The sequence below is a fragment of the Thermothelomyces thermophilus genome, chromosome 4 (assembly GCF_000226095.1).
Source record: "Thermothelomyces thermophilus ATCC 42464 chromosome 4, complete sequence".
Taxonomy (NCBI): Eukaryota; Fungi; Ascomycota; class Sordariomycetes; order Sordariales; family Chaetomiaceae; genus Thermothelomyces; species Thermothelomyces thermophilus.
Genome location: NC_016475.1, coordinates 1,416,979 through 1,440,603, shown reverse-complemented (window position 1 = coordinate 1,440,603; position 23,625 = coordinate 1,416,979). Strand labels below are relative to the sequence as shown.

The window sequence follows — 23,625 nt, the reverse complement described above, 5'->3', positions numbered from 1 at the left end:
CGTCGCGGCGCTCAACTCGTGCCAGAGCTGGCCCAACTTCGACGCCTGCTCTGCTATCACGCGGAAGGGCGTCCGCTGCGACATCTACAAGCAGGACAGCTGCAAGGATGGCTTTATCGCGACGATCGATGAGACCGGGTACCGCAGCTTCTGCGGCTGGGTCTCCGATACGGTCCAGAGTGTCAGGTGCTACACTTAAGCGTGTACGGTATGTGCCTAATAAATTGATGATCCAGTGTGCTGGAGAAGCTTGTCCTGCTTCGCTGACGGCCATATTGTTCATTGACAGACAGTTGTGTGGTGTCTTGCAAATCTCTTTGCCGCCTGGCGATTCTGGTAATGCTTCAGCAGTGAAGGAGAAAATGAAGGTTCCACACGTATCAACGAGCCAACCTGCTGTCGGAATTGTACTGGGTCTAGCAAACACATTGGCATGGAAGAGGGATGACACGGTGGTTGGGTTGAAGGTGTATTGATCTTTGAGTATGAACTTTCAATTACCACTTCAGAATCGAGACAAAATAGCCAGCGTGGAATTGAGATGTATGTTTATCACCTATACCTAGGTCTTCGTCGATGCATTCTCGTGTCGAGCAGCTTACCTTACACTTGGTGCTGAACTTCCTAGCCCTCTACCCCCAGCGTTGCTTCCGTGACATATTGTAGCGGCTTTGGTGCAATAATTCCCTGCATTACCGTCTAGGTTACCACTAATGCTGCGTAAGATCGATTATGGATGTACATACATACATACATACAGTACGCCCGTTTTTTACCGTTACAAGAACCGGACTCTCGGTTGTCGGATGTCATTCGCCCAAAGTTAGTCGGAACTAACTCGACATTCAGACTTATAATAGATACCACCGAGGAGCAATCGTGTTGATGTTGCAGGGGCGGTGCATCGTGCGCACCCATGATGGCAGTAAAGTAGTCTCAGCTCGACGTTTGACCAGATCGGGGGAGGTTCTCTTTTCCGAATAATACTACAGCGACAGCGAAATCACCTCTGAGGTAAATGAGAGGTACGGATTGATCGATACAACTCTGTGATTCATCGTAGACTGTATGTATTAATTACATCTCATACACCTTAGCAAAATCAAACCGCACGAAACCTGCTGCCCCTGACGCTGACGCGGACTCATCCCCCGGGTCCGTCACTCGAGGAACTTGGCACGGTTGGCCTCCACCCACTCGACAAGCCTGCCGGGCTCCTTCCCGCCATACTTGAGGATATTGCCCGCGGCCTCCCCGTGCTCCTTGATCTCCTCCGGAGAGGGATCCTGGGCGCGCCTTTTCAGAATTTCCACCAGGTAGCGCGCCACGGGGTCCGGATAGCCCACGGTCTGGATCAGGTAGCCGGCGGCCTCGTCGGCCGAGGCGAACTCCTCCACCACCACCGGCTTGCCCAGCGCCTGTCCCACGAGCTCCAGAGCCTCCCGCAACGTGTGGGACTCGGGCCCGAACAGGGTCACGGGACCGCGGGCGTCCCGCGTGACGAGCAGGCGGCCGGCGACGCGACCGATGTCCTCGGGGAGGATAAAGTCCAGCCGCGCCTCCGCGGCCGGCACCCGCACCACGCCGTCGCCGTCGCCCGAGACGGCGGCGGCCAGGGCGGCCTTGTACTGGAGCAGGTTGCTGGCGAAGAAGCCCGGCCGGACGGCGACGTAGCCGGCGGCGCCGAACACGTCGTCGAGGGCCGCCTCGACGCCGGCGTGCTGCCAGGGGAGGAACTGGTCGGGCGTGACGGCACGCACGTCGACGCCCGGGCGGAGCGACGCGCTGCTGAGGAAGACGACGTACTCGACCCCGGCGTCCCGGAGCGCCTCGACGGTGGCCCGCATCCGGTCCGGCAGGCCGATGACCAGGTACAGGAAGGCGGCTCGCGCGCCCGCCTGCGCCGCCGCCTCCCGCACGCTCGCCGGGTCCGACAGGTCCGCGCGCACCCGCGGCAGCGTCGCCGGCAGGTCCGCCGCCGCCGGCTTGCTCGGGTCCCGCATGGCCAGGGTCACGCGGGCGCCGGCGGCCTGCGCCGTCCGCGCCACCACGGAGCCGACGCCGCCGGTCGGACCGAAGACGATGACACTGGGAGAGGCCATGTTTGTTGTTGCTGTTGTTGTTGTTGCTGTTTGCTGATGGGTTCGAGACGGCGCTCAGCGAGCGTTGAGGCCAATCAAGGTAAATCGATCTCTGTGTGTGTTCGAGGTTCTAGAGTGCGAAGTGGCCTCCAATAGGACCTATGAAACCGCGAGCTTGGATGAGTTGATGTGATAACACCGCAACAACAAGAGAGCGAGAGCATGTGCCATTTTTAAAGACGTCCCAGGACAAAGTTCTTCCCGGAGGCCGACGGAATTCGGTTTTTGGCTCGTGCCGGGCTGACAAATCTGGTCGATTCCACCATCCGAGGCCGCGATGCGTTGCTCTCGTCGGCGTGGCGATGGGATGCCGAAACATAGGATCATGCGTATACCCTTGCTCTTTGTCCCTTCTAGCCTGTGCCCGTGGTTGCATCGGTCGGCGGGAGCATTGTCCGACCTCCGACGACCGATCTCCTGGATCGCTCCAATAAAAGTCTGCGCTTGTTTTAGTGATTAGTAATTATACAGTACATGTACATGCCCTACGTTTTGCGACAGTTTTGCAAGCCAGTTACATAATTATCATACTATGTTACTCTCCTAATAGTTTCCTATATAAAGGTACTTACAGATAAAATCCATAGGCGAAGTACTAGAATTAGCCTATATTAACAGGTCTATAAACAAATTCGCCTAGTTAATATAGTCAAGTTTACCTTCGGTAGCTTCTATTTCTCTGGTGGGTGCACTAGGGGTTAGGTTGGTCTAGGCAAACACTTACTAAAATGGCCTAAGGTTAGGCAAGGTATCTGAGCTGCCTTGTCGCCACGAAGTTTAGGCTGGCCTAAGTAGGTACTCCTGCTCTCGATCGACGCTGTGCGTTTGTTTCAAGGCCTTTGGTGCATTTCCGGCACTCCAGACACCAGCAATGTTAGCAAACGAAGAAGCAAGTCCGGAAGGACATCCAAGTGCATCGGCGCAACCAACCATTGAAATCATGTGAGGCATCTGTGATCCCACAAGTTCGCACTGGCACGAAACGCTGCTGGTGCCCTCAACGGGCCAGGAGTGGTTCCTTCCCATGCCTCCAACCCTCACATTAGAACCTTAGTGGCCATTGGTAATTAGGTACCTGGTATGTACCCCGTGGCGCCTGCCGCAATTCAACTTTCAACGATCAATACTGAGTACAACGTAAGTTCCTGAACCTAAAGCACTCACCGTACTCTGATTACTGCTGCATGCGTACTGTACATGCAGTGTATAATTCCATACCAGTAACCATTGGGTGGCCATTCCTTTTCCCGTCCCCCAAAATCAGCAAACAGCCGGCCGCCTTCTTATAGTGTCGCTATCTGTGAATGCCTGCCTGCACCTTGAACGGTTGGCGAACCAAGGTTGTTCTGGGGTTAGGGTTATCATCAGGTAATTATAAACCCAGTTTCCTCCTTCGCATGCCCGCAGATTGTTTGGGCATTTCCGATTAATTAAACTTAACCCTTACTCCTCTTCTTCTCACCCGTTGCATCTCTGATTGAAATTCGCTGAAACAATGGAACTGGACCATCAAGCTGGCCCGATTGGGCTTGCCAGCCTTCCAGACGAGTTGATCTCGCTCATTCTCCGCAATTTCTGCCTGCACTGTCGCCAAGGAACACGCGAAACGCCGCACGCATACTTCCCCGCCACCGGGCAAAAGCGGGAAGAGCGCTCCTGGTACGCGGTGGACGTTTCCGCTCTGCATGCCATGTGCTTGGTCTCCAGGAGATTCCTTCCTTTTGCCCAAGAAATACTCTACCACGAGTTTGCGTGGGCCTACGGCGACTCGTCGGCGTCGTTGATGGACGATTGGAGTCATCGCCTCACAGCCTTCCTCCGGACGGTGGCACGGAAAAAGGACCTCGCTGCCCTGGTGAAGAGGGTGTATATATGCCTTACCCACTTCTTCATCATCCCCGAGACCGAGGCCGACTCCGTACTGGAGGATGCTGCCCACGCTCGCGGAATCCGGCTTGCCGATTTCCTTGGTTCTTTCCGAGATGTGAAGGATCCCGATCTCCCCTTGCGCGAACCAGGATTGCTCGCTATGCTCTTGGCCTGCCTTCCTTGCCTCAAGACTCTTAGCGTCTTAGGAGGCGTGCGCCTGATGGCCATCCCTGCGGCATCTTTAAGGGCTTCCGGCACTCTAGCCTTCCTCTTGAGACGCTCGACATCCCTGTTGCGACATACACACAGGCAGCCATAACGGCATTCTTGACCTGGCTTCCTTCATGATACGAAGCTTGTTCCTTGACGTGTGCGACGATGATATGCTGAGCGAGCTGAGCAATTATACATTCCCGAGTCTTCGAAACGTATGCATCGCCCACAGCTCTATCAGCCACTCGGGTCTTGAACCATTTCTTTCCCGCTATGTTGGCCTCGAGGTCCTTTTCTTGCGAGTCTTGTAAGTCAGAATTTCAAAAGGCTGGGAGTATTAGCTTAGCCACAACTCCTATTAATAGTCGTTATAATTATCGTAGCATGGCCATGACTAACATCCACCCTGACTGTGCCTGTATGTCGCATGATTAGACACCGAGTTCCTGTCATCCGACATCATCGCGTGTCTGGTCAGGAATAAGAACACCCTGCACACCCTGCACCTCAAATATGATGTGGATTCGCAAACCCAAGACGGGAGTGCGCGCTCTCTTGCCGAGCTCGAGAGCAGCTTGAACACCTTCCCCGCCCTCCGGAACTTGTTTCTCACCACAACCCTGCTGTACCAGATGATAGACGGATCGGCGGAGGATGATAGCATCCTTACTCGGCTTCTGCCCCCTTCCCTCGTCTCGCTGCAATTGGCTGTGGTAGATGACAATCCCTGGCTGAACTTACGCCTCGAGATCAGCGTTATGGCCGACCTTGCTCGTGCCGTCTCCCAAGGTCACTTCCCCCATCTGAGACGCGTCAGTTGTATTCCCACCACAAAAGGACGACTCGACATGCACCGCCTGGAAGCCATGTTTTCCTGCGCCGGCGTCAAGTTCGGATACGACGGTTGGCAATTCCACGATGGGGTGGCAGGCGAACGCGTCTACTCCTTGGGGCCTTCTCCGGCGTATTCCACGGCTCTTACGGTGGGCTCCGATGACGAAAGTCTCCAGAGCTGGTGATTACCATAGCGGGATAATTACAATACATGGCAAGAAGCACAAGCCTGAAACAGGTTTGGAAGCACATTGCCTTCCTGGCTTGATTACCGGAGGTAAGTAGGGTGATCTTTTTTAAGATCGAACCAGGGAAAGGCTGCGCTGTTTTCTGGTTTAATTCTAAACGGGAGATGAGGTTGGACCTCTGAGACTCTAACGCTTTGGGCCGTTTGCTGCCTAAAATGAAGCATCATGAATACCAGTTGATCCATATGCAGGGCAGGAGGTCGCTGTGAGGTACGGATCACGCGATCGACCCAGTACAACAGTCAGCATATCCTCTGTTTTACGATGTCGGCTTGTTGAAACGTAAATTCGTATCGGTCGTCGTCCAAAGTCGGACCTGCGCATCTCTCTAGTGTCTACCATAACGTAAGATTCATAATGCTCGCCCTTATTTTCTGCTCAACCACAACAATGTACTCATCATAACTTCGTGACGTGGGGTAGAACCAAAGGCAAATCTAAATCTAAATAGTGAAATCAACGATCCGGCGTATTCAGCAGTTTAAGCATATCGATCCGATGCTGGTGTGTCGTCTTTCATGATCCACACTTCGCCGATGAGCACCACGCAACCAACCGTCATGGCGATAGCGATGATGGGCAGGTTGATCGTGGCAAAATCGAGCCGCTTGACGTGGATGTGCTTCTTGGCAAGGATGTCGCGCCAGAGAAGGCCGGCCAGTGACGCGCTGAAGGCGGTGCTGAAGGCGCCGTAGTTGACACCCAGGGCCATGGTGTAGATGGTTGCCGACAAGGTCCGGTCCGAGATCTCGGTCTCTTTGAAGTGGTAGAGAACTTGCCAGGCCTGGATCACGCGAGACAACAGGATGGTAGTGCCGATATTGGTGCCGGAGAACTGGTGCGAGTTGCGGGTTAATTAGTACACGAACACAGAACACCAACAAACGATGGAAAGAAGAAGAAGAAGAAGGAGAAGAAAAGGAAAGAAAAAAAGAGGAAGAAAGGGAGTCTTACATTGCATAAGATGACGGAGAGAAACGCCATGCCGCCAATGGCTCCTATCGTGCCCGTTTTGTTCACCCAAGCGTCCCACCCTTTAGCAAAGATCGGCACCCAGCCCTTGGTCACCAGCGCCTGAACGAGAACGAACATGGAGAAGGCGAAGGGCACCAGCGCGAACGGCAGATGAGCTATCACCGCCGTCGCGGTTGGAAACGTCTCCTGTGACCACGTGAACGCATCCTTCGCAAGCGATACCAGCGTGGCTCGCCGAGGCGGTTTCTGGAGCTGCGATTCCCCAAGAGACCCGTGTGCGGCGCTCTTCTCGTTCCCCGCCCCGCGAAACTCTTGCGTTGGTGACTTGCTGGGCGTCGTGCCGGTCGTAGTCACGTTGCCGTCCATGCTATCCTTTCCAAGCACATTCCCACCAGGCTCCAACCCGCCGCTCGGCGCACCCACCTGCGCGGAGACCGATTCGTCAGACGACGCGAACCGCTCTCCGGGGGCCGCGTGAGCCATCCTCTCCCGTTCCCTCCGCAAAGCCTGTTCCAGTTGAAGGCGCTGTAGCTCCTCGCGTCCCTTGCGGGCGATTTCGCGAGTTTCGTGTCGATGTATCCAGCCGAACGACAGATCCCAGATGAACAGGACGAATGCGGCCGGCAGAGTGACCCAGTAGACAGGGTTCTCTTCCGTGATCTGGGCAGAGGCATTGAGCGCCAGAACAGAAATCAGGGTTACTGCCATGACGAGAGCGCCAAAGACGGCGCCCTTGCGATCCAAGAACGGATTGATAATCTCTTCGAGGGACAACAACTTTCCTTGCTCGCCGGCTGCGTCCTCCTGCTGCTCCGCGGTTCCTCTGGCGTGTGGGATGTTTGGGTTGACGGGCTTGCGGGTCCTCGCTTCCGCGGGGAGCTCGTGCATCTTGATCACACGCGGGATGAGTGCCTCGTTGTTGAAAACAATGTAGAGCAAAAAAGGGAACAGGATAACACCGGTGGCGAGAACGGGAACGATCATATGTGCCGTGTAGACGATGAACTTTATATTGAAGGCACCCGCCAGCACGAGATTGGTCGGGTTGGACGAGACCAAGATGGCAGAAGCGGTGTTGGCCACGGCGAATTGGCTGTAGATCCAGGCCCGCGGATGGACTATGTTGCTCGAGACGCGCGTCATGTAAGCCAGGAATGCGGTGCCCGACAGAATTACCGGGTCGTTCCCTACGAAGCTGGTAAGGGCGAACCAAAAGGCGTAGAGGTAAAAGAAGAGACGATGGCCGGCGTCGCCGCCCCATTGTAACACCTTGAACGCCAGGTAGCGGATGATGCCGGAAGCGTCGATGGAGATAGCGATATACGCTAGCGAGAGGAAGAAGAGCATGATGTCGAGCGGGAAGATGTTGTCGGCGCCATATGTTCCTTCCTTTACCTCTTTGCGGCCGATGGCCAAAATTGCCAGCAGGAAGAGGTCGGCAATGAGGGGTGCCGTGACCATGTTCATGGGGAAGTTGAAGCGCACAAAGGACGAGGTGACCTTGCCGGCGCCATGTCGCGATTCGGTCTTTTCATCATCTGCCTCTCGGGGCGAAATGATGCGCAAAGCACTCAGGCCGTCGCAGATGATGTTGAAAACCCTGCGAGGGATGTAGAGTGGTATGTGGAAGGGAAAGAGAACGACGACATCTAATTAAGCGAGGATCGGTGTGAGCGGTCAGAGCAATATACCGTGCCAGAATCGACCTACTTGCGAGAATGAAGACGACGAGTGTGACAATGGACCTCCACGACTTGATCTGTTCATAGTCCGGGCGCTCGACTTCTTGCGGCTGGTCCCCTGCCATGTCGTCGACTCTCTTGTGCCGAAATGTGACGGCACATTGAATTCGGAGTGCCGCGCGAGCAGTCGCTTCGGTGTCAGGTCGCCACGATAAAACTCGTTTTGTCTACCATGATTCTGAGGGGCCGGGGGGGTGGGGGAGGCGGTGACAGCGAAAAGCCCAACAAGCCGCAGGTGGGGCGCAAGCCGTACACTCCGTACACAAGGTCGGATTGATCTGCCATGGGGTCCACGTGCATCGGCAGGGCTTGTAGGTCCTTCGGTGGAAGTACTGTACAGTACATACATACGTAGTAAGAGGTGCGGCTCGATGGCTGGCATCCTCGTTGCACCTTGCATCTGCATCGGCCAGACACTCATTCGGACACCGACCTCTCACAAAGCCCAAAGGTAAGCACAGCCACGACCGATTCTGGGCAAATGGCAAGGGCCAAGATTCGCATGCATACCTTCCCCCTTCTGGAAGGATTGCGGGGTCCGACAACATCGGGTTCGATTGGGGCTGAGTGTTAATTATGCTCTCTCTCCCCGCCGAACCCTTTGCGTCCACCGACTTGCCCAACTACGGTGCATCATACGGTGCATCAATGTTGGCTCTGTCGCGCTTGGCGCGAGCGTGCCCGTCAGCAGGGTCTCTCTTATGAGGCTCTTCTTCCCAAATTCGTGGTTTGCCGAGTCGATCACGGGTTCGGTGTCACCGCGGTACCGGTCTGTTCCGCACAGCATTCTCGACTTGTCGGAGAATGAGCACGCTAGAAGAACGAAGGCTGAAGACCAGAAGCGATGGGCGAATAGCACGTGTTGCCACGCTCTGCGGACTACTCTCCCCGGAGTTCCAGCTGACATTCCCCAAGCCTCTCGCCCTGTTTTACCCTTTGATACCAACCCCATCCATCGTTCCCCGTCGGTCCTCCCCGCATTCTCTCTTCCACATTCTTAGCTCGATTGTGTGACCGAATGCGCACACCTTCAGCCTTGCGGATTCGTCAGCAAGATGCCGTGGTGGTCGAAGCCGCAATTCCATTTATCCACCCTTTCCCATTTCTTTAGGAAGCACTCAGCCAAGCACAAGGTTTTTTTTGTTTTATTTTTTATTCTTTAATCTTTTATTCTTTTACACCTTCATCGACGCGAAGCTGCTTCCCCAGGATTCAAACTCGACTGCCCGAGCAACGACGGGCACCGTGAGCTAATTAAACCCTAAACCGAATGCCGGTCCTTCCTCCTCCCAGCTCGCTGGATATTCTTGTCGGCCGGACCGTCGCCAACGCTTCCGATCCCGAACCCCTTCAGGTTGTGTGTAGCTGGCCGCTAAGCGGACAATATGGTGGGGGTTCTCGAATATTGTTGGTTTCTCCGCAGAGTGGTGGGCGATGCTGTCGGTCCGATACCGCGGGGCTGACCAACATCCCAGGTATTACGTCTTGGTGGCCGCCTGTGTTCTCGCCCGGAAAACAGAATGGCTGCGGAACGCTTGTTTGGCAGCTGCCCTGATTTTTCCGGCTACTGCAGCTATTCACGCCATCGTGCTCGCGTCGCTACATACGGATGGTAATATGCACTCCCTGCGGAATCCTGTCTTGGCTCCACCCCTTCCCCTTCCCCTCCCCCTTCCCCTTCCCATGGACTGTCACTTAATTAACCATGTCCCCCAGACGCCATTGATATGGACATCTACGGGGCCCTCCAAATGTGCTCCATTGGCATTCTGACAGCCCCCGCCACCGTCCGTTTATCTCGAACGTATTTCAACAACCCCGGGCGCAATGTTCTCTTCGTATGGACCGTTTTGGTCGTAGCTGGTGAGTGGCTATGCTGCTGTGTGATTGATGTTGCTCAGCACTGTTTCAAGGCTGACCCTGATCCCAACAGGTCTGTTGGCCCTGACCGTCGAGTTTTTCCGCACTGAAGCGAAAGATTGCAGGGATAGCACGGGGAGGCCAGTCTACCATCTGGACAACTTCCCCGGCGACACAAAGCAGAACTGCAGCCTGGTTTGCGAGGAGGGGAATCCCTTCTCCCCCATGAGAACTGGGTCGGCCGACAACATCAACTTAGTTCCAAAACCATACTACCTCACGTTTGGGGCTGCTACCCTCGTCGCCGCTGCCTCCTGCGTGCCCGGCATCCTATCTATGGTGTCGATCTGGAACAAGATAGCGAAACTCAACTGGAGCAAGCAATTTGGCACGCCTGATGTCGACGAGGTCATCGAAGGAACCAACGGTGCCACTCCAAGAGGCATGAAAACTGTCAATGATGTGATCAGACGGCTGCTCAGCGTTGTTGAGATCCCGGTGGTATGTGCTATTCCGTCCTTATTTGCTGAAGAAGACTAGAGAAGAACTGACCATCCCGCCAAGTTTGCCGGCGCCGTGCTGACGCTTATTATCGTCGGCGAGCTCAACTTCTGGAGCCCACCGCTGTTCTACCAAATTGAGCCTATTGGAAACATAGGCCAATGGTCCAGCATAGTAGCTTCCGTGTTCGCTGCGATTGGTTCCCTGTACATGTTGTTGGCAAAATTCCTTGAGAAAGCTGAGAAAGAGGGATCGATCGAAGAGCCTCTGAGCCACTGCCATTGCCACTGCATCTACCATACGCACGGCAGCAGCAGCCCCAACTCGCTCAACGACAACCCAGAAAACGCACAACCACCACACCCTTCGCCAGCCGGGATGGGTAACGCCGACACGCGAATCGTGAGGCACGACACAGAACCTGTGCATGTGCTCTCGCCGACCCGCACCGAAACATTCCCGGACAACGAAGACGGAGCGCATGGGCTCGGTATCCACCCAATCGATTCCAACACCTCCGCCGGAACGAACAAGCGCGGATTCGCAGAGAAACTAATCCGAGTGGCGACTGCCCTCGAAAGGGTTTCACCAGACCGGTTTGACGATCATTTAGCCTTCAAACAGGGCAAAGCGACCGGGTTTCCCGAGATTCCCGGGGAACCTGCTCGGAACAGAAATCTAGCCCAGATAAGGCGACAATGGGGAGAACCCACTGTCGACCCCGAAGACAGCCTGGCTGCCCCCCGAGGCCGGCGTTCAAGAGCAAGCAGCTTCAGTGGTAGCGTATCTAGATCCAACTCTGTCGACCCTCGAGCACACTCTCCCAAACCACCGCCGAGAACACCGACGAGTGGGCCTGAGTCGTCGATGCTCGGGCTACCGACCACCCACAGTCCTGAGGGCACCTCCGAGTCCGTCTTTCCGGCGCGGCCGTCTGTTGAACTTGAGAAGACAAAGTCTCATGGTACAGTCGTTACCCTCCATGAGGGGCCAAACTCGCCAGCGATCGTTCTCTCGTCGGACGACCAGGAGAATGAAGCCCAACCACCGACGACAGTCTCTTCGGTCATTGAGTCAACACAGGCATCAGAGCAAATGGAGGACTCAAGGCCGGAAGGACGGCTAGCGGTTCCGGCTGGTGAAGGGTCGGCACAGCGTATTACAGCAGCAGAGTACCAAGTGCCGCCGCGAGCAACCACGAGGTTATCCCCATTGGATCGGCAACCGGCATCCCATATTATCGAACAAGCAGGGAGACCAGGCGGAAGCCCAAGTAATCAAATAAGCGACGCCGCCAAACATGATACGCCACCAACGCAAGTGGCCTCCCCCCCGACCACGAGTTCGCCTGCTACTGAGCAGCAGCTGTCATCGAGTCGTACCAAAGAGAAGAGGCAGATTGAAGCGCCAAGCATTGAGACGGATGACGCGACTCTAAAGAATAGGGCACTGCAAGCGCCACAGCCGGCAGCCGCGAGCTTGCCTCCAGTAGAGCAGCGGCCGCCACTAGACCATGTCGAAGTCGAACGAGTGAGGCATGCAGAGGAACCAAGCGTTCGGACAGGTTATGCCAGTCAACAGGATACGGCACCGCAGCAATCGACCCCGCCCACACCCGCCACTTCAGGTCTTGTTGTGAGGCGGCCGCCATTGCATCGCATTGAGGATTCGGTGTCAGATGGGAGGAAAGAATCTCCCGCAAGCGAGTCCGCCCAGCAACATGCGACGCAGAAACGAGCGCCTCAGCCGGCTGATGGCCGGCCCACAGAGAAGGCGCCACTTCCATCATCAGGGGACCTGAAAAGGAACCAGGAATGAGGCAGAAGGCGACCATGTCCGGCAACCTGTTTTGATGAGATCTTGTAATGAGAAATGACTTATGAAATGATGTAACGGACACGGCAAGGGTTCATTTAATTAGTCGAGAAATGGCAATGGCGTTGGCGTTCTCAGAGGGTTAGGGGCCGAGGCTCACGTCAAGTCAGTACACTTGTTGTATCAACTTAGCGAAGTGTTTAATTAGATGGTGATAACAGGCGGTACTATGTAGATTGGGCGCGAGACACAGTACAGGAGACAAGAGGTGAAAACTAGGTACTGTACATGGGAAATCTGCTACGCATACCAGATATCTTTTACAGCATCATTTATAGGTATTAGCTTATTGCTGTTTTCATAGTTGAAGCTTCGTTCCGAAGTTTTGTTGCCTTTTGAGAGGTTATTTCTTACCGTTCAATAAGTATCCTCCTCGTTTGATCTTTTCGTGTTTTTCTCTCATACCTTCTCAACTCAAGTCCTTTCATTACGTACCTGGTACGTTTCCCTTGTCTTCCGACGCTTGGTACCCCACATAACACCCACCGAAGCATCACCCCGCCTTGCGGAGACGGGGTACCATAGCCGGGTCGTTGAGCTCGGGATCCACCATGCAAGCGATTGATTTGAGTTCGGCGGGATCCACTTCTACAACATAGCATTTTTTTTTTTTTGCAGAAACGAAACAGAACGAGCAGGCCACGGGCGTCCCTTTCGTGACTTTGAAGCCTGTGCGAGTCAGCAGCAGGAGCGGCTCTTCAGAAGTGAGCGCGCCGATGCATCTAATAAACCACTAAACGACGAATCGACGACCCTTTCGCTAGGCCAGTCGCCGACCACCATCACTTCCTCACACACACTCGCTCTCTTCTCACACTCTCTCAACGCTCAATGGACCCGACGATCCCCGAATTCCGTCCCCAGGCGCTGGCGCAGCCAACTGATGAGCCGCGGCCAGACACGTCCGAGGAATCCCAGTGGCGGACGACCTGCCGAACTTGCGGGGAAAAGTTCAAGTCACGCAACCAGCTCATGAGGCATCTGTACAAGAGTCATCCAGGAAAGCCTGCGAAATCGAAGGCATCTCCCAAGGCGACCCAGCTGCGTATCGCACCTCAGTCACCTGTTGCCCCCAAACCAGGGCACTCGCAGCCGCACTCACAGTCGCAGTCGCAGTCACGGTCACGGGTCCACCCTTTCGCTCTTCTATCGTACCAGCAGCAGGTCGCATTTGCCGGGCATGTCCTGTTCGCGATTTTCTCCATTGGCATGAAGCAATTGGAGGAGGAGGGAAAGGAGCAGCAGCAGCGGGAGCGGCACCAGGAGCAACTCCAGAATCATGGAGCTCTTTCACTCCAGGGAGCCGGTGACTGGAAGCCGCAGAAAGGGCCAACGTCTGCCACACCGGGTCCAGAGGCTGCGGTTCCGTCGCAGGCTAGCCCTGACCGCACGCCCAGCCCGGACCAGATATCTCGCGGGAAGCCGGAGAACGGTGCAGAGTCGGAAGACTCTGATGACGAAGACGGTGGCGTTGCCCTCTTTGGACCAGCCTATGGCGACTTGCCTTTTCGGCCGGGAGAGAAGGGGAACGTAGCCTTGGAGGATTCAAAGGGTGCCTGCGAATTGGATTATTACGACTGGGATTTGAGTTGAAAATTCCAAACTCTTGCAAGCACTTATGCCATGAGACCAGAATCCTTCATCCTACCTAGACGGCCGCGAGCCAGGACCTCCTCCAGGGACGAAACTAGGCCGCTAGAGACACGCCGCTTCGAGACAGCGAAGGTTCGCAACTGCACCTACCAATCGATAACATCTGCTTCTATAGGTAATTTAATAACCACTGTGTGTGTAATATCCCACCACGGCTCGGCTAAAGAAGCAATCTCACAACGCGGCGATGGCCCGAGTCTATCTCTTGTTAAAGCGAAGCTTTAGTGACCGAGTCTCAGAAATGTATCTACACTAAAGAGCGAAGGAAGGAGCTTCGTTTTTATAAAAAAGCTAATCCTCCGATATTTCTCTGAGCGGCCACTTGATGCCGCACTTCTAGCCTCCCGCGGTGCTCTTTCCCCCCGTTATCGCCTACAGTTGAACGTGCATTCGCCACAGAGGTGTTACTAGGGCTGTATGTCCCTCGCGGTTGGTATAGACATACCCTGACAAGGTCGAGCTCACGGGTTTTGAGGCGAAGCTTCATGCCTATTGTGGGCATCGACGAGAGGTGTGCGAAGCGTAATACACCACAAGTCGGGGTGTTTTAGTTAGTATCAATTACTTGCGATTTAATTCCACCATGACAACAGGGAGCTAGACGGTGGTAAAAAGCTGAGATCATACTACAACAGAGGTGGGCAAAAATTGCAAACTGAATCATGGGGAAAAAAAAGGAGGCCGGTGTGGCGCAAAATAGTATGGGAACTGTGAGGCTCGAACTCACGACCTCAGGATATCCTGGTGCTTGAGGGCACCGGGTCATACGATAGTATGAGACCTGCGCTCTTCCGACTGAGCCAAGCTCCCTTGCGATTTGTTGGCAGTTTTGGACTGGAGACCAGGTTCATGAAGAGGAACACGGTCTTGGCAGAGCCGCCCGAGTCGTGTCGTTACCTAGTACGGCATAGAGGAGGCGGTTGACAGCGGCAGAATTTCGCGCTTGCGGCCTTGAGTTGTCGCGAAATTTGGCCAAAGGCCGAGGCAACTCTGAAAGAAGATTGCCAATCTGTTACCAGTTTGCCATGCTCAAAACCAGCGAGTTGTTCGTGGATGTAGCTGTTGAGACCGCCAAGGTGCACACCTGCAAACCGCGATTTCCATCCGGTTGTCGAAGGTTTCAAAGGAAGGCAGAGGAGAGCAATCTGGAAAGCACGACGAGGTGGAAATTGGCATCTTTGCCTGATTAACAATGAGCAAACCCGCACGATTGATACTCTAGAAATTGCCATGTGTGATATTGTTCCCTAGTCTACAGCCAACTGAACGTCTCCTCGCACTCATTGATTGATATATAATTAGGTGCAATTGCTGGAAACAGCAATTACGGCGTCCCTTCTGCGTTTCACATTGATAACGCGCCTCGTCCCGCCCAAATCAAGAGCATCGAAATTTCGACATAATTACCGCAACCCTTCGCGATACACAAAGACAACAATCGTTAATTAATTATTAGTCACCGCAGCATAATTATTCTTCCGTCCAACCCCCCCTCTCTCCCCATCTCTGTCTCCTTCCACCACCGTCTAACCTTTTAGTCCTTCTAAATAAATAACCCATCCACTATCCCGCTCCTCCTTCTACGTCAACCCTATGCAAGGTACCTAGCTAGGTACCTTAGGTCGGTAAGTACATACATCGGCATACTGAAGTACCGGGGTAAAGCGTCCCCAACAGGGCCAATTCAAGCACCCATCAGCTGCTGCCGCAGCAGCCTCTGCTTGAACGACTCGGGCGAGAAGCCGCCGTCTTCGCCGCCGCTGGACCCCGTGTAGCTCAGGCGCAGCTCTCCGGTCTGGATGGTCAACCGCGACCGGCGGGCCGGAATGCGATGTTCTTGTCCATGGCCATGTTGGTGTTGGTATTGCCGCTGCTGCTGCTGCTGCTGATGATGATGATGGTGATGATGATAATGATGTTGGTTGTGGTGGGTAGTGGTGATGGCAGTGGCGGTGGAAAGGGCGGCGCTCGTGTCGGGGGCGGCCGCCTCGTCGCAGCGGCACGGTTCGAGCGAGCATGTGTCGCAGGGCAAGCCGATGCCGGAGTCGCGCGAGTCGCGCGGGCCGGCGGCGGAGAGGGAGCCTCTGGCGTGTAATAATGGCGATGGTTTCCTCGCAGAGGGGTGGTGCTCTGCACTCCGGAGGAGGGACTGCTCTCCGAGCTGGTGACTCTCATTATTAATATTCCTGGTTGTTGTTCCGCCTGCCGAGGAGTCTCTCCGGTACGGGGCGTGAGTGCTGCGTTGGAGCGCCTGAAGCACGGTGCTCCGCCTGGACCTGCGGCTCGGCTTCTTGGGTACGCTCGGTTGCTCAGCTGGCTGCGTCTGCGTCCGAGAGAGCTCTTCTCCGCTTATTAACACATTTGGACGACAGCGGGCTAGGGTCCGTTTTATGACGTCGATCCGGTGCGTCTCAAATACGAGTTCCAGCTGCCCGGTGAGGAAACCGAGATAGCTTGGGTCGACAGGTTCGGGCAGCAGCAGCTCGAGCTTCTCCCGTAGCTCCTCTCTCAGACTCCCTTGGCCCTCATCAAAAGCCTGCTCTACCTCGGCGAGCTCGGCCACGGGGTGAAATTCTGCGAAGAATGAGGCTTTGTTGCTGCAAAGGTGGGCTAATTACCCAAGGTAGTTTTGGCAAGATGACGTACCTGCGTCTGGTATTTCGGGGTCACCTGGGAACAACAGACACCATATCGTCTGCCAGGTCCATGACCGAGCATCATCACCATCTGTTGCGGCTAGTATGCTTGCTGTCTTTTCCGTTATTCCATCTTCGTAGTCATCAAGACATGGTTCTTTCACATCGCATATCCGGTCCTTGGGCAACAGCAGGTGTTCTTCGAGCTCGGCCTCCGCCCCGAATCGCTCCTTGCATCGCCGGCATTGACGGAGAGCAGGTTTCCTTTGGTGATAGTGGATGATGTGCTGTCTAGTTAATTAATAGGTATTCATTTGTTAGCCCACTCAACCGAGAAGTCCGGCGCCCGAACGTGCTCACTTCAGCGCTCGAATGGAATCGAAGGGGGATCGGGCACAGTCCTCGTGGTCGCGGATGTTGAATCTCGCCGGATTCCGCTTTCTATAGGGGCAGGGATACGATGCCATGCCGTCCGGACCGGTACCGTTTGGGTCCAGCAGCGTCTCCGTTTCCCATTCCAAGCTCTGGCGGCCGCGTGCAGTCAATGCCGTTGGTTCCCAATCACCAAATCGGTGTGGTGCAAGGGGTGGGGTTGCGAGTCGGGTCGCCACTCTGGCATCTTCGGACGGCGCGATCACAGTCCTCTTGCGCACGTCATGATGCACATCCACCAGCGCCCTGGGTATATCACTGTGTCTCGCTGTCTTCTCAGAACGGGTGATCTCCGCATCATCCGTGCTCTGAGTGGCCAACCGAGACTCCCGTTGCCGGCCCGGGGGCGACAACCTCGGCTGACGATGAAGAGTACGCTTATTCAAGCCTGGACGGTCTTGGGAGGGCATCGCAAATGCATTCTGGGAGCGATTCAGCATCTCCGGCCTGTTGGGGGCGCGGTGATGGCCATGGGAGCAACCTGCACGCGAACAGGAACCACAGAAGTTCTCTAAGGCCCGCTCTGAGCAGTCTGTCTCTCTCGACATATACCCGGATTGCAAACGGTTCCGAAAGAAGAAAGGATGATGAGGTTTGTGTATGCGAATGTCAAAACAGGAGACAAGAGAGAGAGAAGACGTGGATAAAACGCGGGGATTCCCGCGCGACCACCACAGCTGCCATCATAAGAAACCGAGCCTGTGGATCAGATCGACTGATCGGGCCAAAAAAAGAATACATTGGGTTGGGACACCCGTTAACTGATGGAAATCAAGGGAGAGGGGGGGGAGGGGGGAGGGGGGAAATGGAAGGCCATGAGCGCCCGTCAGCATGGAATTGAAGGCAATGGAAGTGTAAGGGACGCGCTCGTGTAATCACTAATTAGGTCAAGGGCGCATCTCCTTGTGCCGCCATTTGTTCTCGGAATAGTGGAGTTGTGCAGCCAGGCCCTTCTCCAAACCCCCGTTCGGCTGTTGATGCGTTGCTATTGGTCGGCCTGTCATTTCAGCGCCGACATATCAGCTGGCTCGGAGGCACAACGCAAGCGCTGATTCGACTTGGCGCGCAACAGGGGTAATTTCCCTGTGTGGACGACACAGGACGTCACCAACTGCAAGTACTGATGTTCTTTAAGATATGAAAGCGTTCTGTATCATTCCTCGGTCTGTTCCCGAAACGAGAGGCGTTCAAGGTACTGCAGGGCTAATTACCGCTTCCCAGTCCGAGGAGCCAGGTTGGACCAGGGGACTCCTGCAAAGCACTACAGACATGGTTAGTCCCACCAAAGAGCAAAGGAAAGAATTGAATTGGCCTTTTATGATTCAAGCTGTGGTAATTGCTCGATTAATTATCAGGTAAGGACACCTGCCACCGGGCAGTGACTATCTAGCTAGGTACTACTTAAGACAAGAAATCCTGCACCCGATACAGAATCGGAATGATAGTGGCAAGTATACTCCGTATGAGGCGTAATTAGGATCTGTCTGCTCATGTAGACTTGTTGTGCTTCCTCTCCTCTCCGCGCGAGGGCTCCCCAGCTGTCTTTGCTGCTTTGGCGCATGTACAGGCGGTGGCAACAAAGCTGCTCACCTCGTACTCGACCCAGAATATTGTACACTTGTCTCCCAGACTGCAACGCCTTTTCAGTTTCCACTGGACATCAAGGCACCTGTTGCAGTAGATGCAACCGAGGTTCACCTGGTCGTAGACGCACATCTTGAATAGATGGAGTTGGGATCGAAATGTGTGGCCAGGAGCGGTGAGTGGGTGTGAGTGGGTGCCGTGAGAAATGGAGTCGGGACAGTCAAGCCAACATATCTGACTGGCTTCTTAAATACTTAAAACTTGCTTTGGCCCTCTCGCGTTCAGGTACAAGAAGGTGTAAGACTGTTCTGTTGCAATGCAGCTGATCTCCTTTGTGAAACGCGGTTGGAAGACTCGATCAGCGAACAGTATGGAGTGAAAGCCCGTAACAGGGGCTTCAAAGGTTGAATAAAGTGCATTGTGGACTTCAAAGGAAAGAAGAATGAGGGAGCCATATATTTGCGCAGTTTAGATCGTCCATGTTCTTAAGGAACATCCCTAACGAAACCTACTGATGCGGTACTCTAGAGCTGTACCTCCCTCCGCATGGTGCTTGTGTAGCATTCTAGAGATGCTCGTAACGCTTTTGGCATCCTTTCAATCTCTGTATGACGGTGCCCGAATCTCGACTGGAATACGGTTTGACGGGGAGGTATTGTTCCTCTCGTGAGAGATGGAGACGTTCCCCATCAAGATATTCCCGGACTACATAATTATACCTTTAACTTTCTGAGATCGGTAGCGCAAGGCGGAAAGGATATCTCTCAAAATAGCCCTGGACTGGACCAAGCATACACTATTATGGATGAACCTGCACTAGATACCGAAACAGCATCGTGAAGCAGCGGACATAACACTCTAGGATTCGCATGCACTCGTCTGCTAATTATGCCATCTATAAACTCCACCGAAGGTCGATTCCGTCCCGCCCACGGCCAAAAAAACGGATGCTGCAACACCTAAACTGACTAACGGGTAGCAATCGGACTCGCGTTAACCTGCTGCTCTCCGGGGCGCGGCCCGATCGCCCGCTCGCGCGTGGTCAGCGCGAGAAGGGCCTCCTCGCTGCTCAGGCCTCCAAACGAGGCGACGCGGGCGAGCTGCTCTCCCATCTTGATGAACATGTCCTCGAGCGCGTCGTGCGTGTCCTTGACTTGGTAGCCCAGCTCGCGGAGCTTGTTGACCAGCTTGGTGGTGTCGAAGACGGGATTGCACCGCGGGGCCTTCAGCACCGCCTTCTGGTCCTCCAGCTCGAAGTTCTCCCACGTCAGCGACGGGTGGACGTACTTCTTGGCGAGGGAGAGGATCTCGTTGTTGGTGAAGGGCTGGGGGCTGATCTGTACAAGAAGAAATAACTACCGTCAGTGTTCCCTCCCGGATTGCGACTTTGGCGGCTGCGCATGTCAAACCGCATATTAATGCTCACGTACCAGGTTGTAGATGCCCGTCTCACCATGCTCGGCAAGCAGGATGGCGCCGGGCAACAGGTCGGGAAGGACGGTCCCGGACTAGTAATTAATGATACATGTGTTATTTAGTCTTTGCTCAAAAAGAAAAGAAATTAGAACTTTGGCGATCTCTTCTCTGCTTACCGCCGGTATGTTCAGGATCCTCTTGTAGTTGAAGAGCTTGGTGAGAAGGTTGTTCGGGTCCAGGTTCGCCGCGATGGGGGCTCGGACGCGAAGGATGAGGAGATTCGGATAATGGCGGATAGCCTGTCGACGCGTGAGCTTCCCCGTCGAGTCCGGGTGGGCAAAGTATCTCTCCAAATTCTAGGGTTTGTTTCACTAGACGTACCCATTCGCTGACAAGTCTCGTGTGGGAGTAAAACGAGGCATGATAGAACGGCTCGTCATCCTCGGTGAAGTGATGGTCCGGCGGGTGGTTGGCGTCGTGTTCGTATACACAAGCCGAACCGAAATGAGTGATGTGGATGTCGAGCAGGTAGCAGCAATCAACGAGATTCATGACGCCTAGAACGTTGGATCGAGCCGTCTCGACCTTATGGTCCTCGCACCAGTCGGCATTTGGCAGGCCACGGACTCCAGCAAAGTTCATGACACGTCTTGGGGCATATCGCTTCAGATCCCTGAATATGGAAGATTAGTTCTCTTGCCTTTCAGGACAGTACTAAATCGACACATCAGTCGGAGAACGAAACTTGACTAACCTCATCACATCCTCCCTGTTCTCCAGTCGCGCGAAGGACGTCGCCACGACTTTCCCCTGCTCCAGCAGGAGTTGCTTGACTTGGCTGGCAATCCAGCCATTGCCTAATTACATGGAAAGTTTGTTAGCCCTGCCATCCAGGCTGGTGTGCAGTGCAGGGGACGGCATCAAAACTCCATTATTCCCAGATAACGTACCAAAGAGGAGGTAGTCAACCGGCGTCTCCTTGTGGCCGTTCATCTTCTCCCGGTGGTCTTCCAGAAGCATGTGTGGCATTCCTGTTTAGGTTTTCTGTCTCTCTGTCTCTCCCTCTCTTGCTCTTCCTCACTGGGGTCACGGAAGTAAGTGGTCGCCGTTGTGGCCAGATGCTAAACTGGAGAGAAGGGGCACATTTGACAAGCAGACTCTCAGATAACAGAGAGTTCGTATCTTGGAGAGATGTGCGTGACGACTATCAGCCGAAACGGACGGGAGAATCGTGTACGTACCCTGAATCGATTGCTACTGGAGCGGGCTCGGCGCCTGACATCCCACGGAGTTGACTTCGGGAGGAGTCAACTCCGACACTGACTCTGACTCCGCCACCCGATGAGGCTCAAGCCAGGGTGATGAATTCTAGACCGTGCATTTCGGGGACTTTCCCCTCGCTGTTATTTCCGGAGTTGTGCGATAGGCACTTCAACTCCAAAGGCTTAGAGGTTCACCGACGGTGCTGACGAGGTGACCGCGGCGGCCTAATCAGCACTTGCAGCGTAATTACCCACGAGATGCGTATGGGGGGGAGTGCCGCTGACGAGGCGAGGGTTTACTCCGGTTACAAGTCGGCTAGATGAGCGAAATTGGGTCAAGAATTGGAACTCTTATGTATGCTCGGCTGAACCAAAGGCCGTCTTTTCCATGTTGATCGAGGCGGCGGGAACATCTAATTAACCTCTGAACTGCAAAAAAATCATCATCCACCGAGCGGATTGAAAATAGCTTTGATCAGGTCAGGCCGACTCGGGGAACTAATTCGTCCTTCTCGCCCTCAGAACTTTTCTCCAGCGCTTGTTCGTCCTTCCGTGATACCCCTGATGTCTCCATTCCCAGCAGATCTCAAGACGGCTCGGTCCGACGACAAGTTCACGCCGCCCGACAGCCCACGATGGAAAGAGCGCGTGAGCGTGGAAAGCATCACGCTCACCAGCGATGACAATGATGCGCTGAAACTCATCGGAACCACCAGGTTCGAGCCGAGGAGCGACATCAAGAATATCCTGATCACCGGGGGTGCTGGGTTCATGTAATTACCCCTGACTTGCCTCCCCCTTTCTTCCCCCTTTCCTCCCTCTTCCCCCAGCCAGTGCCCAACATTTTCAAACAATTCCCAGGTGTGCTGTGCTGACACGAGAAAAAAATGAAAACAGCGGCGGCTGGGTGACCCGGCACCTCGTGGTGCAGTATCCCGAGTACAACGTTGTCTGCTTCGACATGCAGAACTACGTGTCGTCGACGGCCAACGTGAGCTGCCTCGGCGACTTCCCCAACTTCACCTTCGTCAAGGGCGACATCACGTGGCAGAGCGCCGTCGACCGCGTCCTGGCCGAGCACGACATCGACTGCATCATGCACTTTGCCGCCCACTCGCACGTGCAGAACTCGTTCCACGACCCGGCCTCCTTCACGCTCAACAACGTCGTCGGCACCCAGGTGCTGCTCGACAGCGCCCGCCGCCACGGCCGCGTCAGGCGCTTCATCCACGTCAGCACCGACGAGGTGTACGGCGACATCGCCGACGAGTGCGCCGACGAGAACAAGCAGTTCCTGCCGACCAACCCCTACTCGGCCTCCAAGGCGGCGGCCGAGATGTACGTGTACGCGTACTACAAGTCGTTCGGCATCCCGGTCGTGATTGTCCGGAGCAATAACGTTTTCGGGCCAGGCCAGTACCCGGAAAGTAAGTTGTCTTTGTCTTCTCTCTCCTCCTCGAGTCGTTCCGCGCGGGATGACTTGTCGGTGATGTTTTTTTTTTTTTTTTTTTTTTTGAGATTTTGCTCCTTGATCGTGTCACACACGCACACACGCGCGCACACACACTTATTATTACAGAGATCATCCCCCGCTTCTTCACTCTCCTGTCCAAGGGCCAACCCCTGACCATCCAGGGGTCCGGCCTCAACAAGCGGCGATACCTGTACGGGGCCGACGCGGCGGACGGGTTCGACACCATCCTCCACAAGGGCGTCGTGGGCGAGGCGTACAACGTCGAGTCGGAGTCGGGCGTGACCAACATCGAGGTGGCCGTCCGCATGCTCGGCCTCTTCGGCTACACGCCGCACGCCGACTTCTCGACCCGGCTGTCCTGGATCCCGGACCGGCCCTTCAACGACCACGACTACCGCGTCGACGGGACCAAGCTCCGGCGCCTCGGGTGGAGGCAGAAGGTGTCGTTCGAGGACGGCCTCGCGGCCACGGTGGACTGGTACAGGCGGAACCTGAAGGTCTGGTGGCCGGACGAGGGCAGCCTCGACAAGATCGCGGTGCAGACGCCGGCGGTGATTATTAATGATACGGGGGACGCGAATCCCCTCGGGGCTATCGACGCCCGGGACGGAGTAGACTTGAGGAAGGCTATCGCGGCATGACGATTGATGACTGGGACTTTAAGAAGAAGAAGAAGAAGAAGAAGACGCGAGAAGCTGCGGGGTTTACGATATGATAGAAGTGTGTGTCCGAACTACTCGGGTGTGTGTACGGAAGCGAAAGCAAGGCGCCGGAGGCGCGTGAAGAGGGCGGGGCACACTGGGCTTGCGGCTGTTATTTCTTGTTAGGCGGCTTCGTGGTACTCTAGATGATTTCAGGTCACAGAATGCGGCATCTTAGAGCTAAGGTACATCTAAGGTACCTAACCTTC

General features: G+C 54.9%; 9 protein-coding genes and 1 non-coding gene across 10 annotated transcripts; 5 read left to right on the top strand and 5 right to left on the bottom strand.

Annotated features, from left to right (window-relative positions):
• Nucleotides 1-962: 962 nt before the first annotated feature.
• Nucleotides 963-2,447, bottom strand: MYCTH_2306200 (uncharacterized protein). Its single transcript, XM_003663903.1, has one exon. The coding sequence runs from the start codon at nucleotides 2,100-2,102 to the stop codon at nucleotides 1,161-1,163; it is 942 nt and encodes a 313-aa protein (XP_003663951.1). The 5' UTR covers nucleotides 2,103-2,447; the 3' UTR covers nucleotides 963-1,160.
• Nucleotides 2,448-3,636: 1,189 nt separating this feature from the next.
• MYCTH_2127753 (uncharacterized protein) lies at nucleotides 3,637-5,242 on the top strand (the record flags this gene model as incomplete). Its single annotated transcript, XM_003663902.1, has 2 exons — nucleotides 3,637-4,111; nucleotides 4,659-5,242. The coding sequence occupies 2 exons, from the start codon at nucleotides 3,637-3,639 to the stop codon at nucleotides 5,240-5,242; spliced, it is 1,059 nt and encodes a 352-aa protein (XP_003663950.1).
• A 396-nt stretch (nucleotides 5,243-5,638) lies between these two features.
• MYCTH_2306198 (uncharacterized protein) lies at nucleotides 5,639-8,244 on the bottom strand. The gene is made up of 3 exons (XM_003663901.1): nucleotides 7,991-8,244; nucleotides 6,260-7,929; nucleotides 5,639-6,140 (listed from the first exon to the last, which is right to left on the bottom strand). Exons 1-3 carry the CDS (start codon nucleotides 8,085-8,087, stop codon nucleotides 5,787-5,789), a joined length of 2,121 nt encoding a protein of 706 aa, XP_003663949.1. The 5' UTR covers nucleotides 8,088-8,244; the 3' UTR covers nucleotides 5,639-5,786.
• A 1,048-nt stretch (nucleotides 8,245-9,292) lies between these two features.
• Nucleotides 9,293-10,422, top strand: MYCTH_2064480 (uncharacterized protein; the record flags this gene model as incomplete). The annotated part of the gene is made up of 4 exons (XM_003663900.1): nucleotides 9,293-9,429; nucleotides 9,498-9,634; nucleotides 9,739-9,885; nucleotides 9,956-10,422. 4 exons carry the CDS (start codon nucleotides 9,293-9,295, stop codon nucleotides 10,420-10,422), a joined length of 888 nt encoding a protein of 295 aa, XP_003663948.1.
• Nucleotides 10,398-12,513, top strand: MYCTH_2306196 (uncharacterized protein). Its single transcript, XM_003663899.1, has one exon. It carries the CDS (start codon nucleotides 10,594-10,596, stop codon nucleotides 12,199-12,201), a length of 1,608 nt encoding a protein of 535 aa, XP_003663947.1. The 5' UTR covers nucleotides 10,398-10,593; the 3' UTR covers nucleotides 12,202-12,513.
• Nucleotides 12,514-13,089: 576 nt separating this feature from the next.
• MYCTH_2127750 (uncharacterized protein) lies at nucleotides 13,090-13,851 on the top strand (the record flags this gene model as incomplete). The annotated part of the gene is made up of 1 exon (XM_003663898.1): nucleotides 13,090-13,851. The coding sequence occupies one exon, from the start codon at nucleotides 13,090-13,092 to the stop codon at nucleotides 13,849-13,851; it is 762 nt and encodes a 253-aa protein (XP_003663946.1).
• A 762-nt stretch (nucleotides 13,852-14,613) lies between these two features.
• Nucleotides 14,614-14,721, bottom strand: MYCTH_t108. The gene has a single exon. It is a non-coding gene; the product is annotated as a tRNA-Met (tRNA).
• An 874-nt stretch (nucleotides 14,722-15,595) lies between these two features.
• On the bottom strand, nucleotides 15,596-17,766 carry MYCTH_108314 (uncharacterized protein; the record flags this gene model as incomplete). Its single annotated transcript, XM_003663897.1, has 4 exons — nucleotides 16,908-17,766; nucleotides 16,558-16,838; nucleotides 15,915-16,521; nucleotides 15,596-15,671 (listed from the first exon to the last, which is right to left on the bottom strand). Exons 1-4 carry the CDS (start codon nucleotides 17,525-17,527, stop codon nucleotides 15,596-15,598), a joined length of 1,584 nt encoding a protein of 527 aa, XP_003663945.1. The 5' UTR covers nucleotides 17,528-17,766.
• A 1,765-nt stretch (nucleotides 17,767-19,531) lies between these two features.
• MYCTH_82772 (epimerase/hydratase) lies at nucleotides 19,532-21,158 on the bottom strand (the record flags this gene model as incomplete). Its single annotated transcript, XM_003663896.1, has 6 exons — nucleotides 20,930-21,158; nucleotides 20,734-20,836; nucleotides 20,361-20,652; nucleotides 20,156-20,278; nucleotides 19,994-20,071; nucleotides 19,532-19,900 (listed from the first exon to the last, which is right to left on the bottom strand). The coding sequence occupies exons 1-6, from the start codon at nucleotides 21,006-21,008 to the stop codon at nucleotides 19,532-19,534; spliced, it is 1,044 nt and encodes a 347-aa protein (XP_003663944.1). The 5' UTR covers nucleotides 21,009-21,158.
• Nucleotides 21,159-21,656: 498 nt separating this feature from the next.
• MYCTH_69746 (dTDP-D-glucose 4,6-dehydratase-like protein) lies at nucleotides 21,657-23,603 on the top strand. Its single transcript, XM_003663895.1, has 3 exons — nucleotides 21,657-22,014; nucleotides 22,139-22,668; nucleotides 22,821-23,603. Exons 1-3 carry the CDS (start codon nucleotides 21,806-21,808, stop codon nucleotides 23,354-23,356), a joined length of 1,275 nt encoding a protein of 424 aa, XP_003663943.1. The 5' UTR covers nucleotides 21,657-21,805; the 3' UTR covers nucleotides 23,357-23,603.
• The last annotated feature ends 22 nt before the right edge of the window (nucleotides 23,604-23,625 follow it).

What these genes read in the sequence shown, in the direction of transcription:
- MYCTH_2306200 (XM_003663903.1), bottom strand. Translation starts at nt 2,102, where the DNA reads ATGGCCTCTCCCAGTGTCATCGTCTTCGGTCCGACCGGCGGCGTCGGC.
- MYCTH_69746 (XM_003663895.1), top strand. Translation starts at nt 21,806, where the DNA reads ATGTCTCCATTCCCAGCAGATCTCAAGACGGCTCGGTCCGACGACAAG. An exon ending in ACCGGGGGTGCTGGGTTCAT is followed by an intron (nt 22,015 to 22,138) that starts GTAATTACCCCT and finishes AAATGAAAACAG; the next exon opens with CGGCGGCTGGGTGACCCGGC. An exon ending in GCCAGGCCAGTACCCGGAAA is followed by an intron (nt 22,669 to 22,820) that starts GTAAGTTGTCTT and finishes TTATTATTACAG; the next exon opens with AGATCATCCCCCGCTTCTTC.
- MYCTH_2306196 (XM_003663899.1), top strand. Translation starts at nt 10,594, where the DNA reads ATGTTGTTGGCAAAATTCCTTGAGAAAGCTGAGAAAGAGGGATCGATC.
- MYCTH_2306198 (XM_003663901.1), bottom strand. Translation starts at nt 8,087, where the DNA reads ATGGCAGGGGACCAGCCGCAAGAAGTCGAGCGCCCGGACTATGAACAG. An exon ending in CGTCGTCTTCATTCTCGCAA is followed by an intron (nt 7,930 to 7,990) that starts GTAGGTCGATTC and finishes TCGCTTAATTAG; the next exon opens with ATGTCGTCGTTCTCTTTCCC. An exon ending in TCTCCGTCATCTTATGCAAT is followed by an intron (nt 6,141 to 6,259) that starts GTAAGACTCCCT and finishes AACTCGCACCAG; the next exon opens with TTCTCCGGCACCAATATCGG.